The sequence below is a fragment of the Leopardus geoffroyi genome, chromosome B3, assembly GCF_018350155.1.
Source record: "Leopardus geoffroyi isolate Oge1 chromosome B3, O.geoffroyi_Oge1_pat1.0, whole genome shotgun sequence".
NCBI lineage: Eukaryota > Metazoa > Chordata > Mammalia > Carnivora > Felidae > Leopardus > Leopardus geoffroyi.
In genome coordinates, this window is record NC_059337.1 from 33,738,763 (window position 1) to 33,757,505 (window position 18,743).

At 42.4% G+C, this 18,743-nt stretch overlaps 1 protein-coding gene and 1 long non-coding RNA gene across 14 annotated transcripts in view; one reads left to right on the top strand and one right to left on the bottom strand.

Annotated features, from left to right (window-relative positions):
* The window catches only part of LOC123582754 (protein mono-ADP-ribosyltransferase PARP6), a 61,989-nt gene that overhangs the window by 11,059 nt on the left and 32,187 nt on the right, over positions 1 to 18,743 (top strand). For 7 of the 13 annotated variants that reach the window (XM_045449179.1, XM_045449178.1, XM_045449177.1 and 4 more), the window contains 13 exons: positions 417 to 470; positions 2,072 to 2,167; positions 3,049 to 3,141; positions 3,779 to 3,904; positions 5,178 to 5,243; positions 6,154 to 6,221; positions 7,716 to 7,764; positions 8,014 to 8,126; positions 8,881 to 8,953; positions 9,660 to 9,729; positions 14,885 to 14,964; positions 15,361 to 15,424; positions 15,588 to 15,672. In XM_045449179.1, coding sequence (XP_045305135.1) covers positions 417 to 470; positions 2,072 to 2,167; positions 3,049 to 3,141; positions 3,779 to 3,904; positions 5,178 to 5,243; positions 6,154 to 6,221; positions 7,716 to 7,764; positions 8,014 to 8,126; positions 8,881 to 8,953; positions 9,660 to 9,729; positions 14,885 to 14,964; positions 15,361 to 15,424; positions 15,588 to 15,672 — 1,037 coding nt within the window. Of the gene's footprint in view, positions 1 to 416; positions 471 to 2,071; positions 2,168 to 3,048; positions 3,142 to 3,778; positions 3,905 to 5,177; positions 5,244 to 6,153; positions 6,222 to 7,715; positions 7,765 to 8,013; positions 8,127 to 8,880; positions 8,954 to 9,659; positions 9,730 to 14,884; positions 14,965 to 15,360; positions 15,425 to 15,587; positions 15,673 to 16,004; positions 16,366 to 18,743 lie in introns of those variants that run through there. The other 6 variants (XM_045449185.1, XM_045449187.1, XM_045449186.1 and 3 more) reach the window with 4 other exon arrangements.
* Positions 1 to 18,743, bottom strand: part of LOC123582759 — a 29,464-nt gene that overhangs the window by 3,913 nt on the left and 6,808 nt on the right. The window lies entirely within an intron of this gene.

The window sequence follows — 18,743 nt, forward strand, 5'->3', positions numbered from 1 at the left end:
TCCTAAATCAAACTTGGTCACTCTACCATGAATGGGTGGAATGGAGAGCATTTTTTAAAAGCTGAAAACATCTAAACTGTCTGTCAAGCTTCTTTGATTGTAAGCCATGAAGCAGGGAGTCTGGGCTTGGGCATCTTAAGATGTCATGTGTGATTTTATTAGGTTGTGGTTAGGACTTGGTCATCAGCTGCTGTATTAGCCTGTCCACCTACTTTGAAAAAGGTTAAGGACAGGTGAGCCCTTTTCAAGAACCTTTGGCAAAAATTTTTAAAGGTCTTCTCTTCAATTTTGGGATTATTGAGGCTAATCAGAGCTAGGGTGTAGCTACTTTAGGAGAATCTCAGGTGATGAGTGTGAAGTCTGTCTAGGTACCTGCTTCATAGGAGGCTCATAAATTCTGTCTTTTCACTCATCAGGTCAGTGGTCACTGCAAGAATATCCCTACTCTGGAATATGGATTTCTTGTCCAGGTAATTGAGTTCAAAGCTTCATTCCTAAGCCATTCCCTTGTTGTCTGACCCATCCGATCCCCTAACATCTCCCAGCTCCTCAGTCAGCTAACAAATATTTCCTGAGTTGCTCTGCTCCCAGAACTGTACTATGTATTGTGTAGATAGGAGAAAAGAAGGCATAGTTCCCATCCTCAAGAAGCTTACAGCATTATTGGGAAGACAACACTGACAGACCATGTCGATCAAATGATTTTAAGTGCATAGATGTCAAGGTAGGAGAAGGATTGGCACTGATTTCCTTATGATCCCCAACATCCTTGCTCAAGTGGTCTTCAGTTTTCCCTAGACCTCTTCCACTGCTCAGCTACTATTAGGTGATTTCCTTTTAAAACCTCTGTATTCCCTGGACCTGCTTTCTTTCATTTTTGCATCTAATTGTCTTTGTTCATAGCATTCCCCCACGGGCCTTCCTCCCCATATCTGCCTGGTGCAGTGAAGGCTCATTGGTACCTTAGCCATAAGATTCTTCTCCAACCATATTAGCTGGAAGTGATATTTCCTCTCACTGAACTCTTAAGATGCTTTTTGTTTTATATGACATCTATGTGCAGTGTACCATATGCTGCCTTGAATTGTAATTAATTTGTATACATGCCACATCTCCCTTGTTGACGTTTAGGGTCTGACAAGACAATCTTTTTATGTTACCTCATAATCAAGGAGACCGTTCACCAAACTGGGTACATAGTAGGCATTCAGTACACCTGAGTGAATAAAAGCCCTTACATGTTCCTTTACCAGCCCAAAAGTATGTGAAATGGGAAGAACTTGATTTATACAAAAGCGTACCTGGTTGAAAAGTCATGTTAAGGCAGAGCGTGGTTTTGTTGTTATTGTTTTTAGTTTGCTTTTCTTTTTTTTTTTTTAAACTAGGCTCTGTACCCAACGTGGGGCTTGAACTTATGACCCCAAGATCAAGAGTCATGTGTCTAACGGAGTCAGCCAGGTGCCCCTAGACAGAGTGTTTTAAAAAATTATTTAGCGTATTGCCATATGAGCTCTAGATTTTTGCTTTCTTCCCAGCACAAGAGTTGTATCTGTGGCTTTGACCAGTGGATAAGCTGATTGTTCTGGGTAGTTGAAATGGCTTCTTAGGCCCCCTGCCATGTGATCATGGGACAATCTTAATTACTACAACTAAGGTTAATAGTTCGGTTAGTACATGTTAATATTTATAAAACACTTTCATGAAAATTTTCTCAGTAATCTCAGTTCCTCTATGAGGTGAATAATATCACTTTATAAATGAAGAAACCAAGGCTCAGGTTAACCAATTTGCCCAAAGTTATATATGCTATTAAGTAGTGTGGCGGGGGTCGAGGGGGGGACAGGATCTTAACTCAGGTCTTCTACCATGGTTGGTCTTATTTTTACTATAATATATAGCTGTAGCTCTAGAGTTGGGCCCTCAGTTAAACTAAGTGCAGGGCCCAAGAATAGGTCTGCCTTACGCACAGGGCTGGGAGAGGAGAGAGTAGTTGGAAAAGAAGCTCAAATTGCTTCCCATATCTGTGTCTGCACTTCCAAAAAGACTTAGTAACAATGTCTTCTCTTCCCAGATCATGAAGTATGCAGAGCAGAGGATTCCAACATTGAATGAGTACTGCGTGGTGTGTGATGAGCAGCATGTCTTCCAGAATGGGTCCATGCTCAAGGTATGTGTCCTAATCTGTGACCCTCTTCCTTAGACCCTTAGTCAAGGCTTTCAATCCTCATCTTTCTTTTATTCCTTTCTTCCTGGGTCTATGGTAAAGGTAGAATTTTGTCCGTAATTCTTGAGACTCTAGAAGTAATTATTTTGCCTCAGAAAACAAATCTCTGCAGTCCTGTTTTGAAATATGAGGCTATATAAATTTTTTTTTAATATTTATTATCATTTCCCCAGTGGTCCTTTTTAAAAAATATTTATTTATTTATTTATTTTGAGAGAAAAAGAGAGCAGGGGAGGTGCAGAGAGAGAGAGGGAGGGAGAATCCCAAGAAGGCTCTGTGCTATCAGTGCAAGACCGATGTGGGGTTCAATCCTGTGAACCGCAAGATCGTGACCTGAGCTGAAATCAATGATGAGTAAGACGCTCAACCAACTGAGCCACTCAGGAACCCCAAGGATGTATGAATATTATTGCAGATATAATCCCCACCCAACATTTAAAAATAGGGATCAGATATTGAGATATTGGTCAAGATGATTGCATATGAAGCTGTCCTCAAGGACTCCCAAGTCTAGGTGGGTGGACAGACACTGCACTGTCAGTGTGTAGAAGAGATATGAGCAGTGCTGTGGAAACTCACAAGAGAGAGCATCTAACTACCTAGGGAAGTCATGGAAGGCTTCAGAGAGGAGACAGCATTAACTGTGAATCTTACAAGTAAGGCTTTTTAATTAAGACTAATTTATAGTTTTTTCATGACATAGAGGGCCCCAAATTCCTACCTGGTTCTAGAGTTGTCTAAGGTCAGATTTGTCCTTGTCTCCCTATGACACCTTCTTATTGCACACCCTGTGCCACTGTTCTCTGTTTAATATGTCTGTTCAGCCAGCCGTCTGTACTCGTGAGCTGTGTGTTTTCTCCTTCTACACATTGGGAGTCATGTCCGGAGCTGCAGAGGAGGTTGCTACTGGAGCAGAGGTATGGGAGAGGGAAAAGCTGCTGGGGAGCTGGCATCAAGAAAGGCGAGGGGACCTAGCAGTGTCACTCCTTGGCAGTTTAACCTCCAGAAATGCTTTCATATGTAAGGGTATGCACAATACTGTTGTTTGTAATAGCGAAAAAAGAATCGATATGATTCCATCTATGGGGATTCAGTTAAAGAAATCATGGTATGTCCTTACAGTGGAAATACCATACAGCTATTATTTATGGGTAGAAAATTATAACATATATAAAAAAGAAAAGACAACAGTATGTGCAGTATAGTTCTTTTTTTTAATTGCCTATTTAATAAGATAACTATTTCCATAGGAAAAATTATCTGCAAGGGTAGACCTCAGACTTAGCAGTAGTACCTGTGAGGAATGAGATTTGTTTGGGGGCAATGGGATGATTTTTATCATTTTCTTAGTCATTTTTTAAATCGTTACTTGAATTTTTATGAACAGCCTGTATTTTCAAATGAAAAAAACATAAACGTGTTTGCTATTAAAAAGAACAGCAGAGAGAATGCTGAGAGCCTCCAACAGGTGGACAGACCTATGCTGGATACTATGTGACTCCCAGCACTGGGAAACCCTTTAGCTTCTGCCTCCTTTCTCTCCTTTCGCCTAAGGTGGTGGATCTGCTGGTGGCCATGTGTAGGGCAGCTTTGGAGTCCCCTAGAAAGAGCATCATCTTTGAGCCTTATCCCTCTGTGGTGGACCCCACTGATCCCAAGACTCTGGCCTTTAACCCCAAGGTATTGTTGCTTGAGAAGAAAGTAATAGAATAGAAATAGAAAAGGAATAGAAACAATAAAAGAGAGTGGGAGACTATGGGCTGTCATTCTCATGTATATAACAGCTTGGAAGGAGGGACAGAAGGGATGGAACACTTGGTTCTTGGGAACTCTTAAACCCTAAGCTGTGGCTGTTTTAGTGAACAAGTAACTGAGTTTGTTAGAAGGAGGGGAGAAGAATTATTATGTTATACTAGGGAAGAATATAGATTTTGGAGCCTGACAGACCTGGATTCCATTTGAGGTTCTGTTCCCTAGCTGAATGGTGTAAGAAAAGTCACTTAACCTTTTGGTACCACAATTTCCTTATCTGTTAAAAGGGGATAATATCTACCTTGCAGATTGTTATAAAAATGAGAAATAACATATGTAAAGTATTGTACTAGGGTTCTCCGGAGAAACAGAACCAGTAGGAGATATCTATGGAAAGAGATTTATCATACAGAAGTGGTTCATGTAGTTATGAAGGCTGAGAAGCCCAAGGATCTGCATTTAGCAAACTGGAGGCCCAGGAGAGCCAGTGGTATAAATTCCAATCCAAAAGCTGACAGTCTTGAGATCCCCCAAAAGCCGGTTTCTCAGTTCCCGTCCAGTGTTCGGAAAAGACCAGTGCCCTAGCTCCAGCAGTCAGGCAGGGGGAGTTCCCTCTTACCTGGCCTTTTCGTTCTCTTCAGACCTTCAGTTGATTGAGTGAGGCCCACCCAAATGAGGGGAGCACAATCTGCTTTACTCATTCTGATAGAAAAGTCAATCTCATGTAGAAACACCCTCACAGACACACCAAGAGTAATATTTGACAAAATGTTCAGGCACTCCATGACCCATCAGATCAACTCAATTAACCATTGACAAAATTAACCATCACAAGTACCTAGCAGAGTGCCTCACTATGACTCTTATTGCTATGTATCAGGCACTATATTAGTTCTTTACGTATGTTATTTAGTCCTCAGAACGATCTCTGAGTGTAGTGGGAATTTTAATCTTCATTTACACACAGGGTACTGAGGTTCTAAGAGGTTAAGTAACTTACCTTATTACTTCTAGCTGTAAAAGAGAACTAGCATGTGATTCCAGAACTGTCTGACATTAAATCTGTGTTCTTTCCATGACATGCCATACTGTTTCCCTGGGGCCTAGACCTCTTTTGTACATCTGGCCCTCCTTTTCATCACATCTTACTCTCCTCCACTTTTCTTCATCTGGGTCTTCTCTTCCCATTGATTCCCCACAGAAGAAGAATTATGAGCGACTTCAAAAAGCTCTGGATAGTGTGATGTCCATCCGGGAGATGACCCAGGTATTCTGCCCTCTGCCTGTCCTGCTTAAGTGCCCTGTTGTGCTTGGAATCCATGGGAGTGGAATGGAGATTTAGAAATGCTATTCAGATTCCTCACTGAGTTTTCTTTAGTCTTCCCTCTTCAGCCTTCCCAATCCTTGTTCTCTGTTACTCTCTTTTTCACTCCGGATGTCTCTCTCAACTTTTACCTTTGCTGCCAATTCCTTCACAAGTTGTTCATATTTAATGTTTTTCCCATAATTCTTAGGGAATTAGAGAAGTGAGGGAAAGACTTCTGCCCAGGGTTGGGAGGGCGAGGAGGGGGCTTGGATGTAAGGAACTAGCCCCAGGGGCCTACATCTTCTGTCCTTCTAGGGGTGGGGCAGCAACATGGAGCAGTGACCATCCTTTGACTCAAGGCTGCCCCTCACCAGACTTCCCCACCCCTCGTCTGCAATCTCTGCATGAATAGACATTCATTTGTACTCACATTTACAGGTGGGCCTCTTCTCAGCAAATCCTATATATCACAGTTCAGATTAACACATAAGATATACCTAGGAGGGATGATTTACTGTCAGAAGGACTCTTTGCTTTATGTAAAGTTTTACCACAGGGTTCCTTAGCCTAATCTTTCTGGGACATTGATTTTATTTATTTTTTATTTAAAGTCAACTTTTTAGAGTTGTAGGAATTGCGTAAAATGAGGGAGACCCACCTGCATGTTGTTTTGTAAGCATTTTCAGTCATTTTCATATTTATTTATGAGTCTTCCCAATCTGACTGGGCTCCTTAAGGGTGGGAACCCTATCTCCTCTTGCCTTTGTGTGGCCTTCAGTGCCTGCCTTGCCCTGGGCCCTGATTAGTCTGTCAAAAGTGGGAGGGCTCTCACCTCTCCTGGGAGGTAACTTTATGACCTTTGTCTTAACAGGGCTCATATCTAGAAATCAAGAAGCAGATGGACAAGCTGGATCCCTTGGCCCATCCTCTCTTGCAGTGGTAAGTGATGTGAATAGAATGGTTTGTCCTTCAGGGATTGGGGGTGGGGGTGCTGGGGGATATGGAATTAGTCATGGAACCTACAACTTCTTTTAGAGTCGGTTCCAGCATCCTTCCTGAGGTTATAGAGATTCTGGCTGTTTTTTCTTGGGGTTTTATTGATATACTTTGCCTTGATAAGAACTCAGAGCTTAGCGGGAGCTCACAAATTCAGACACAATGTCTCAGATTCTCTATAGGTGTTTCTTGTTTCCCAATAGGTCTTTAAGTACCCTTTGCATGTAGGAGTTAATACTGTTTCAACTAAGTTTTCTGTGCATACAGAGAGGTTTGTCTCCCCCTTCTGCTCCCTATCCCTGTCTCAAGGCCTACCCTGTTGATGTACACTGTCCAGAGCCTTGAGGCACTATTATTATTCCCTTCGAACAAAGATTCTGAACATTCTCTACTGCCCTCCACCCTCTGCCCTCCTTCCCCGATCTTGATTGCTGTTGTTTTCCTGACATAGCTTTCCCTTCTTTTCCTAGTCAGCCATTGACATCAGTACTTTTTCAATACAGCATGCTCCCTCTTAGCATCAGGAATGGCCAGGCATAGAGTATCCAGGATGGCATCACAAGTAAATGGGTGAAGCACAAAAAACAACAACAACAACAAAACAAAACTGTATCCACTATATGAGATAATGCTCCCATGTTGAGCTCTCAATGCTTTACGCCTTTGTTCTCTCCTATCCTCTGAGTTCAGCCAAAACACAGCCCAGTCTATCCTTGAATCCTAGGGAAGGTTGTTGTAGTTTCATCTGTTTCTTTCTCCAGCCCAAACAGTAACTTTCTCTCCATCCCTCCCCATCCTTGAGAGCCCCGAAAGATTCCTCTGAGTCCCAGTTGTGTGTTTCTAAATCCCAAGTATAAGTTGTCACCATGCTAATACAGATCCCTGCTTTCTTAATTTACTTACTTATTTATTTATTGTAGCTGATCTTACGTGCTCTTCCTTTTTTTTCTTAATGTTTATTTATTTTTGAGAGTGAGAGCATGAACAGGGGAGGGGCAGAGAGAGGAGGGGGGACAGAAGATCCAAAGTGGGCTCTGCACTGATAGTAGCGGGCCTGATGTGGGACTCAAATCCACAGACCATGAGATCATGGCCTGAGCTGAAGTCAGACGCTCAACTGACTGAGCCACCTAGGCACCCACTTTTGTTTTATCCTTTTCTGTTCCTAGACATAGCAGTCTCCCTTTCACCCGTCTCTTTTCTTTTATTTATTGTTTACCCAGTAACTCTGGTCAGTAGTTTCCCTTTTACATTTTTATACACAAGCGTTACCACCAACAGGAATATCTAGATAGTGATCTGGACATTTGACTCAATTCCAACAGCCCTGGAATCCTTGCTTGTTCTCCCAGGGGTACAGTAAGACTGCTTCTTTGTTCTGGATGGTCTAATGACACACTCATTCTGTCCATTCCTTTCTTCTCTGTTTTATGCTAGGATCATCTCTAGCAACAGGTCACACATTGTCAAACTACCTCTCAGCAGGGTAAGTGACCATTCTTCTTCTAAATTCTTTAAATTTCTGGTGAGGGACAGGGAGGGGCTCCAGACCAGCTAACCACATTGATCCTAGACTTGCCTTATTGGCTCTATCCATCAACAGTTGTCTTTGGACCTAAGCATATTCTCCTTATTTGGGGTCAGTGCAAGCCTGATTTGCTCCCCATCCCCACCCCTTCCCTCCCTGATCTCCATTTCTTCTCTGTTTTCCTGACCCGACCCCCAACCTGGGCAGCAGCTGAAGTTCATGCACACCTCACACCAGTTCCTCCTGCTGAGCAGCCCTCCTGCCAAGGAGGCTCGGTTCCGGACCGCCAAGAAGCTCTACGGCAGCACCTTTGCCTTCCAGTGAGGAGGGGGGGTTGGGAGTGGGTGGGGCGTGGGGGAATGACAACAAATAATGTAGGGGGGTGGGAGGGCAACTTCACTTGAGGTATATGAGTGTATGTGACATATGTCCAACCAGTCAGATATTTCTTAATGCTGTTGTGGTGGGCGCTGTAGAGTGTAAAAAGATACATAGGATATGGTCTTTACTCTCAAGCTACTTATGTTGTAGTTGAGGAGAAATGACATTTACACATAAAAAGATGTGGTTGAGGGAACAGATTGGAGGAGATAGATTTGAAAGCTATTTTGAAGGAAATCAGCAATTTATGCTTAATTGAGGAAGAAGAGAGAGAGAAAGTGAGAGAGATATTAAGAAGGGAGTGGTGGTACCTTTTTCTTAAAATAGATGTGAAGTTAGAACTGGCAACCATATTGGGATCAGTGCTCTGTTGGTTGAGTTTGAAGTGAATCTGCTTAACTTGAAATATCAGGAGAATAGGCAAATGAAAATACTGAACCAGCAGTTGAGGATTTAGGATGGGACCAGCTGAAGCACAGGAAAAAGAATGAGACTGGAAGTTACAATGGAGAGTTAGCCATACACACGTATATTGCATGCCTGTGACTGTATCCATGTGTGTGTCTGTTGCTAGCTGTATCCCTGTCCATTATCATGTCCTGTGTGGGTGAGAGTGGGTGGGCGTGGCGGTCTTGAAAGTGCTTCTGGGAACCTCATACAATGAAGAGACATGTTTTCTACCCTGCCTTACAGTGGGTCCCACATTGAAAACTGGCATTCGATCCTGCGCAATGGGCTGGTCAATGCATCCTACACCAAACTGCAGGTGAGTCTGTGTGCCTTTCCCTTTCTCTCCACTCCCCTCCCTGCCCCACTCAGTTTTGGGGAAGCCTGCTCTAGAGTACTGAACTGATTTTTGCCTCAGCATCCTCAAATCTAGCCTGCCGTGTGGCTTTCCAAGGAAAGAGGTTGGAATTGTTTGTATAGAATGAATATGGCTGATATAAATTTGACCCCAGGCTGTGTTTTTGGTAGTTTTGGGAATAGGATTATATCAATAGGCAGGAATATGAAATGCTGACTACAGCCACTGTGATGCATTAACCTGTTAGACAAAGGTTTTTAATTTATGTGACTGTTCATTCAGAAAAGTGATATAAAAGACTTATTTCTTCTCCCTATGGGAATCCAAGGAGTGATTATTGTTTCTCCTCTTGGGTACCTGTTCTATAGTTCATTTTTGGAATCTGCATATGTACCAAAGCCTGGGGAATGGAGTATGGATTCTGAGGGACTGACTAGTGGCTTTGCCACTCCTTACGTTCCAAGACATCAGTATCTAGTAGGGCAAAGAGGTTAACCTGCATCCACTTTTCAGCCAATCAGATTTTCAAGAGTAAATTCCTAGAGTAATCTGAACCAGTGAGAAGGTAATTGGAGGGACAGAGGGCTGGATAAGCCTTGTGGCTGCCTAACATACAGCCATGGGAGGGCCCAGGCTCATATTGCTCATCCTGGTGTTTCCCTGCAAGCTGCATGGAGCAGCCTATGGCAAAGGCATCTACCTGAGCCCCATCTCCAGTATTTCCTTTGGATACTCAGGTAAGAAATACTGTCTGGCCACCTCGGCTCTATTTACATCGCATCCATTTTGTGAATACGTAATCTATGCTGTCTCCTCCTGCTCCATCATGGGTACTTGGTCTGTGTCAGCTCTCTCCCAGTCATAGATACATGGTTTCTTTACCTCCTCTCGTTAGTGATGTAGATTCTTTACACCGTGAGGCCAATTATCTCCCTTTCTGTTAGGAAGTCCTCTTCTCCATAGGGATGGTTTTATTCATTGTAGAGGCTTGGCTCTGAGAATAAGTTAGGAAATAACTGGGAGATTGAAACGAGGCTTTTCATAGACCACATTTTTGGTGTGGGCAATAGCCTGTTTATAGATGGTATATGTACACGTGTGCATGTGAGTTTATATGTGAATACACTTGAATGCTTGAGTATCTTCCATCGGTTTACATTTCTGGAGACATTGTTCTCCCTGTCAACTACCTTTTAAAATTTAAACTGTCTATAATCACATACTATTATAAGAATGGAAGAGAAAGCATTTTATTCCAAAGATAAGGCATGGGTAAGGTCCATTTTCTAGTCAGGAGATGAGTCCAGGTTTGTTCTATTCAGAAAATGAATCTGCCTTGGAGCTCTGTCAGTGTTACAGGTTCATGTCTTAGTTCCTTTTTAGTTTTCGTTTGTTCTTGTTCTACACAGTCTCTATATAAAAGATAACCACCATATATTGCATGTCTACCATATGAAGGAGACAGTGCTATATTCTTTAAAATTTTTTTTAACGTTTATTCATTTTTGAGGGACAGAGACAGAGTGCGAATGGGGAAGGGGCAGAGAGAGAGGGAGACACAGAATCTGAAGCAGGTTCCAGGCTCTGAGCTGTCAGCACAGAGCCCAACACAGGGCTCGAACTCACAAGCGATGGGATCATGACCTGAGCCGAAGTCAGATGCTCAGCCGACTGAGCCACCCAGACGCCCCTACAGTGCTATATTCTTTATAGATTATTACTTAGTATTATCTGGTAATTATAATTATTATAAAGATAAGAAAACTTAGATCCAGAATCATAGAACTAGAAAAGTCTTTAAATTTTAAACTACTCTAACAGCAGCAACTAAATCAAAAAACTCACCAAACCCAGATAGTTTTATAAGTGAATCTTAAACCAGGCTTTAACCAAACCAAACAAATTATTAGTTTTATATAAAACTTTCCATAGAATGAAAAAAATGTAGAATTATAAATCATAAAAGGTAAGTAAATTTAACTTTATTAAAACTAAAAACTTGTGTTTACCAGAAGACACCTTAAGAAAGTGAAAAGCTACAAACCAGAAGACATTTGTAACATATTTAGCCACAAAGGATTAGTAATAACGATATTTTTTTAAGTTTATTTATTTATTTTGAGAGAGAAAGCAAACAGGAGAGGGGGCAGAGAGAGAGAGGGAGAGAGAGAATCTCAGGCAGGCTCCACACTGCCAGCACAGAGCCCAACATGGGGCTCGACCTCACCAACAGTGAGATCATGACCTGAGCAGAAACCAGGAGTTGAACGCTTAACTGAGCCACCCAGGTAACCCAAAAATGCATTTTAAAATGCTTAAAAATCAGTAAGAAAAAGACAACCCAGTAGAAAAATAGGCAAATGACATGAACAGACATTTCACTGAAGAAACCAAAAAATATGACAAGTTGCTGAACTGCTATTAATCAAGGAAGTAAAATGAAAACCAAAATGACTACTGTTTGCCACCTATGTGGACTGGCAAAAATTAAGAAATCTGGTAATACCTCTGATGGTCCTAGAAGTTGATTAGCAGGATCTCTTTTATTGTTTATTGGAATATAAATTGGTACAACCACTTTGGAGAACAATTTGGTGTTTAATTTCATAAAGCTGAGAAAATTTATCCCAGTGACCCAGCATTTTCATTCCTGCATGCCCAGAGGTGTACTTGAATGTTCAAAGCAGCAGTGTTTGCAGTAGCAAATCTTGGAAACAACCCAAACGCTCACTACCAGGAGGATGGATAAATACATTTTCATATATTCTCAGAGTGGATTATTATTTAGCAATGAAAATGGATAAACAGTAGTACTTAACTACATGGAAAAACCTTGGTAATGAGCTGAGCTAAAGAAAAAAAAAGGCAAGCCCAGAAGACTAGTGTATAATGTCTTTTTTATATTGTTTAAAAGCAAACAAATATAAACCTTTTGGTGCATGTGTGTTATGTATGTATGATAAAACTAAAGAAATTTCAGGATAGTGGTTACCTCCTGAGGATAAGCAGATAGATAGTTGGGATAGGGTAGGAGCACATTGATATAAATCACTAGTAATGTTTTGGTTCTTGGATTTAGTCTGTAGGTTGGGTCTATAGGTATAGTAGATAATAAATAAATAAATAAATAAATAAATAGATAGATAGATAGATAGATAGATAGATAAATAAATAAATAATAGTGTGTCATGAACCAAACCTAATGAGTAATCCACCCAGGGTAAGTGCCCAATAAATACCGATTCAATGTGTGAATGAATCTTATTCTGTGTGCCTGGGGTGCAAAGTGGGGTTGGAGTTAGGGTAGTCTTTTTGGCTTTTTTGCCTGGGTTCCTCAGTTTTTATCTTTGTTCCTGCCTGAGCTTCCCCTCATTAAGCTCTCGTTATTTTCCAAGTAGTGAGATTCTCCTGGTGCCTTGGTGTTCTTGGTGCCCACAAAATTCTTCCTTCCTGTCTGTTCTCATCCTGTTCTCTCCCTCTCTTCTCTGTCACTGGCTTTTGTTTACTACTGAGTGCCTGAATACCTATGGAGCCAGGAATCTCTATTGACTCTTTATATTTCTTCATCACTTCAGTCACAGAAAAACATCATAGGATACCATCCTTTTCCTCTTGCAAAGGTCCACTGATTATAAAATGGCATAGGATTTTACTTTTAGAGTTACAGATCATCTCATCCAATCCTTTCTTACTTTATAGTTAGGAAAGCTCATACACAGAGAAGTTACACACAGCTGTGAGTAGCAGACCTAAGATTGGAATCTAGGCCTCCTAACTTCTGGGCCAGTGTTCTTATTACTATATTGGACTGACAGGGTAGGCTTTGCTTGAATGACTGAGTCTCTGAGGGCCCACAGATATGTGAGAGTCTCTATAATGTGAGATGTGTACAGATGTCCAGTTTATTGTAATTACTCTAGTATTTAACCAATTCCATCTTCTTATATGTTTCCACATACCCTATTCTGCTCTAGTTTTCTCTGTTCTCCCTCAGGGTATCCTTAGTTTTGTGGCACTGCAAAAACTATCTGGGAGCTGGTATAAATAGAGAGCATCCATTTGGCTAATGGAGCCTCCACTCCAATGACTTGGCCATCGTGTGCGGGTTAAAACAAGGGCCAGGGAGAAAGGAGTTAGTAAACTCCATCCGTGTGTTTAGTTCTGTGTAGAGACTTCTGATAGGTGTATACTCTGGATACAAAGCATCCAGGGATTACTGTAGCCACCACTTTCTCAGTTTCTGGTCTTGGTAAACTGTAGAAGATCATTGGGTCAATATGAACAGGACAGTGTGCAACAGGATTGAGATGGGACAAGATTTGGATTGCATCATAAGGGCCATTTGAAAAACCAGCCATAGAAATCAGATTGTTCTTTCTTATCCTTTGGGATAGAACTTGTTCTTTCTTATCCTTTGGGATCACTCCGAATCTTGCACTGAAATACCCAGGATGAGAACGTCATGTTTGGATTCAGAGCTAAACTTACTTAAGGCTAATGGGGAAAGTAGAAATCAAGGGGTGGTAAGTGTCACACCTGTAGGAGGAAGAAATTAAGAGTTTAAGTCTTGCCTTGAGTTTTGTTCAGGCCATGTATCTGTCGTGGGACTTTAGTGTGAGTGCATGATGAATTGACAGCCTGAGCAGTGAGGAATGTCAGTCCAGGCATCCCCACTCCTGCACCATGGCTATCACAAAACCAAGAACTGAAGGAGAGTGGGATTTGTAATAGAATGGTCCAAGGTAGAGTGGTGAGATAGGGGCCCTGCTTATGGCCTGTAAGGATAGCATCATTTCCCATCTTCATCCATGTCCTCTCAGACAGACAGGGATGGACACATAGACACACACACATGACTGTGATAAGGGTAGGCCTGTGAGAAAGCTGAGTCAAGACTAAAGTCTAGTCACAGGCCAAAAACAGTTGGGAGTAGGGGCACATAAGCACTGTTCCATGTCTAAATAAGAAAAATCCAGAATGGGTCTATAAATGTTATAAATAGGGCTATTCACTGGGGGATAAGGATGGCAGAGGATTTATGGATTTAGACAGGGGGACCCTGGAGGGAATTGGCACCACTTCCTCAAGTCTGGGAAGACTTTCTAAAGGAAGCAGAATTCTTCAAGGTTGTTGCCATTGTGGTTACTTGTGGAAAATTATTCATCACTTACCTTCTGTGCTTTCTGTCTTTTCTTTTGAGTGACTCTGCTCATAGTTTTCTATGTAACTTTGAGACTGGAACAGATCTGACTTGCTCTGCTTGCTTCCTCTTCACTCATTTTGCTCAATCTGGCATTTGATCCAAGGGGTTGATATCACCACTCTCGTGAGCCCCTCATTCCTGTCTCATTTCATGTGTTCCTCCCCTGTCTTAGAACCTTCTAGTGATTCTTTGATATTCTCAGGATAAACTTCAGTTGTCTTAACATGGCCTATAAGGCCTGCTTGATCTGATCCTGACTCACTGCTTCCACATCATCTGTTGCCGCTCTCCTTCCATTGACTATGCTCCATACAAACAAAGGCACATTGCTTTCTTTCCTCCAGACCTTCTATGTCCTTTTACCTCTGCCAGAACACTTTCCCCCTCTTCATTTAAGTAATTTTTCCCGGCTGTCGCTGGGAAGCCTTCTTCAAAACCCTAGGGCAGGCTAGTTCCCCTCCTCTAGCTCACACATTGTTCTAGATTCTCCCCATCACACTTCTTGCCATACTGTGTTGTAATTACTTGTTCTTTGCCTGTAGTATCCACCAGACTAAATTGTGTCAGGGCAGATACCTTGTTTATTTATTTACTACATGTCTAGCTCAGTGCCTGGCACATAGTAGACATTTTAGTAACTATGTGATTGAGGAGTGGGTGACTGAACTGGATTTGTTGTTCTATAACAGGAATGGGAAAAGGACAGCACAGGATGCCCTCCAAGGATGAGCTGGTCCAGAGATATAACAGGATGAATACCATCCCCCAGGTATTATTAGTTGGCACTCCAGTGAGGCAGGCAGAATCCTTCCCCTAGGATAAGTTTAGGCTACAGAGATGGATGGGGAACAAATGGTGGGGGAGGTGAGTAGTTTGAAGATCATTTGAAGGAATCCGATATGTTTGAAGATGAACATGCTTCCAGAGTCCTATGTGGCCTCAGTCATAAGTGTGAAAGCAGAGACTGAGTTTAAATGCAGTGATGTGAAAATGTAAAGATCGAAGCTATGGACTCAGCCAGACTAATTATGCAAAAGCAAAATTTGGGGGTGGTGGTGGCTGGGAGACCCAGATATCCTAATCCATACCCCTAGCCACCAGCAGCTAACCTCCTGCCTAGGGAAGCTATAACAGTCCACCTGGCTCTGCTATCCTTCTCTTCCAGACCCGATCCATTCAGTCAAGGTTCCTGCAGAGTCGGAATCTAAACTGTATAGCACTTTGTGAAGGTAGGTGGCTCACCCAGTCCCTGTATTTCTGTGTCCCCAACCTTTATTTCTGGTACACCTCTGGCACGTGATCCAGCTGAGGGTGTTGTTGACACATTGTCTTCCCTCCCCTGCCTGGACTGTGTGACTTAAGCATTATAATTTCTGGCCCCCTTCTTCCCAGTGATTACATCTAAGGACCTCCAGAAGCATGGGAACATCTGGGTGTGCCCTGTGTCTGACCATGTCTGCACACGGTTCTTCTTTGTGTAAGTCTAGGAGGGACCTTGGGGATTACTCTGAGGAATAAGGGTGGGGGTGTAATGGTATGATTACTGGGAAAGTCTGTTCCTGTCATCTGAGACTTATCCCTGGCTACCTGAGTGGAGCTGGCACTGGAACTTTCCCTGTGGAGGATGGGGATGGGTATAGATCTGTTTAGAGGAAATGAGATAAGCTGAATCTCTTCTACCCTAAAGAGTAGCAAGAAAGGGTTTTGACTTTTGGGTTGGAATGGCCACACCTCACATATAGTTCACTGGTTGACGTTATTCTGGTATTCTTCTCCCTCTTATGCTCACACTTGCCCTATCTTTGGCAGATATGAGGATGGTCAGGTGGGCGATGCCAACATTAATACTCAGGACCCCAAGATACAGAAGGAAATCATGCGTGTGATCGGAACTCAGGTTTACACAAACTGAGGGGGCCCCAGCCCTCGTACCACCCCTGTTCCCCCAGGATCCATCTGCCCTCATACAAGGGCTCAGGAGCAGCATGTGAGGCTGCCCTGAGGAATCAAGGGGCCATTACCAAGGGGCAGGAAAAGCATAGAAGAGGCGGCCTTCATGGTGGAGACTGACCCAGGAACCACTCCACATTTGGATGGCCCAGACTGACTCCTTACTCCTGATTTTCCCAGTTGACTTCACCCTGTTTGTAAATAAAACAATAAAATGGAAGGTGCTGTGGACTGGATATGATCACTGTGGTCTGACTAGCCTTGGCCCAGCACCTGCCCCAAGCCCTCAAGTGGGGTGTCAGGTGGGGAGAGTGGAATATCCTGAGGGTTGGAACTAATTATGTTGGGTGGAGTAAAAGCTGAGTCATCTAGTGTAGTGTATGTACCACGGATCTGGCATCATTTTTGTCAATGAACTGGATAAAGAAGTTAGGCAGTTATCAGTTACGCAGATGATGCAAACTCAGAAGGATATAGAATACCACTGATGCCTGTTCCTCAAGATTTAAAAGTAACGCTGAGGCCAAAGCAGCTCAGATTTCCTACCCTTAGGACCTCTGCTTTTTTTTTTTTTTTTTTAACGTTTATTTATTTGAGAGAGAGAGAGAGAGAGAGCATGAGCGGGGGAGGGGCAGAGAGAGAGAGAGAGAGCGTGAGCGGGGGAGGGGCAGAGAGAGAGAGAGAGAGCATGAGCGGGGGAGGGGCAGAGAGAGAGGGACACAGAATCTGAAGCAGGCTCCAGGCTCTGAGCTATCAGCACAGAGCTGGACGTGGGGCTCGAACTCACAAACTGCGAGACCGTGACCTGAGCCAAAGTCAGACACTTAACCAACTGAGCCACCCAGGAGCCCCAGGACCTCTGCTTTTTGCACACAACTTAGCCACTGCCCCTTGCTCTCTGTCTCAGGGGTTGGGCCCCTATTCTCTTCCTCCTCCCAGCTATTTCTCTAGGGTAAGGGTGGTGGGGGGAAATAGCTGACAGATGCAGGAAGTTGGCTTGGTCTCTCATTTGACATCTAGAGAAATGCAGCCTCCCTCAATATAACAAAATCCAAATTCTCCAAGGTTAACAAGGTGAAGAAGGAGAGCTGTTTCTAGGAGACCTAATTATTTCAGTGAAATCCATCTCCCTGTTGAAATTCCCACTGCCAACCTTCTGCTGGCCTTTCAGGCTGTGCTTCATGTGCCTGTAACCCTAAGTTAGCTCAGAGATGGGTTGGACATCAAATATTTTGAACTATTAATGAAGAAAAACAGGAATATAAGCACAGAGAATACAAAACACATTAAACAAGCCTGGCTTTTCAAGTATAGGTTTTTTATTCTGTTACAGATTCTTGATTTACAGAGTCTTCCCTAGACCACCTATTGTCTCATTACTTTCACCCTGTGCTTTGGAGATACCTTCTTTGCCCGAGTACCTTGCCTGCATTGTAGTTCCTGACTTGCCTCAACATGAAGTACCACTCTTAAGGCCCATCCCCTGGGCGTTTTTCTTTTTCTTTCTTTCCTTTCCTTTCTTTTCCTTCTTTTTTTAAATTTAAATCCAAGTTAGTTAACATATAGTGTAATAATGATTTCAGGAATAGAATTTAGTGATTCATCCCTTCCATATAACACCCAGTAGGAGCTTTTCTTAAACTTCCTTACCTGTTCTTAATCAAGACTGTTACACTCTTGACTCTACAAGTTTTCTAAGGCTCTCTGTCCCATTCTGCTTTGTGGTCTAGAAGAAATTCCTTTCCACTAAATAAATGGCCCCACCAGGAAGCCCACATTCACTGAAATTCCTGCCTCCTAGGAGTACCCTTGCAGCTCATCTAAACAGTATTAGGGAGAGCTAACATTTTTTACTTCATACTAGGTAGATCCAGGTTTTATGCTAATGAGCACTTTAATAATTTGCTAACACTTTGGATTACTATATGCTTGGCATTGTTGTAAGCACTCTGTATTTGACTAATGTAATTCTCACAAGCCTATGAATTAGGAGCTGTTATTCCCATTTTGTAGGTGAGAAAACAGGATAAGTGATTTGCTCATATTCCACAGCTCATGACTGACAGATAACCTGATTCCCGAACTGTTTGTTCCAATTCTAGACTAGATAGCCTTTCAAACTTTACAAGTATTTTTTCATTTTAATGCTGACCAATAAAGATGGAAGATAGGTTTTCTTTAGAGATCTTAAATTATGTGTCTAGGGTCTCATAGCAAGTCAGTGGTAGTGCTGGGTTTTTACCAGGACTGCCCAACTTCAGAATCTGAGCTCTTAAGCATTGTTTCAATTCCCGCCGAGGTTCTCAGACTACTCCCACAGGTGTTCCAACAACTCAGTCTAGGTGCTTGGCTGCTCCAGTGGTGTAACAACATTTTTGCTCAATTTTCAGAAATTGTGAATGGATTTTTCTCAGTTGTAAGCATTTCTTATAATTTCCCTTTGTCAGTGACACCTGCTATAGCAAGTATTAGCAAATAATAGAATGAGAAGTAATGAACAGATAGTGTATATTACCAGGAAAAAACTCAAACACCTGCGCTGGTCTCATAGGTGTCACTGTTTTTTTCGTAGCATACACATTATGTCTTTTTTATGCC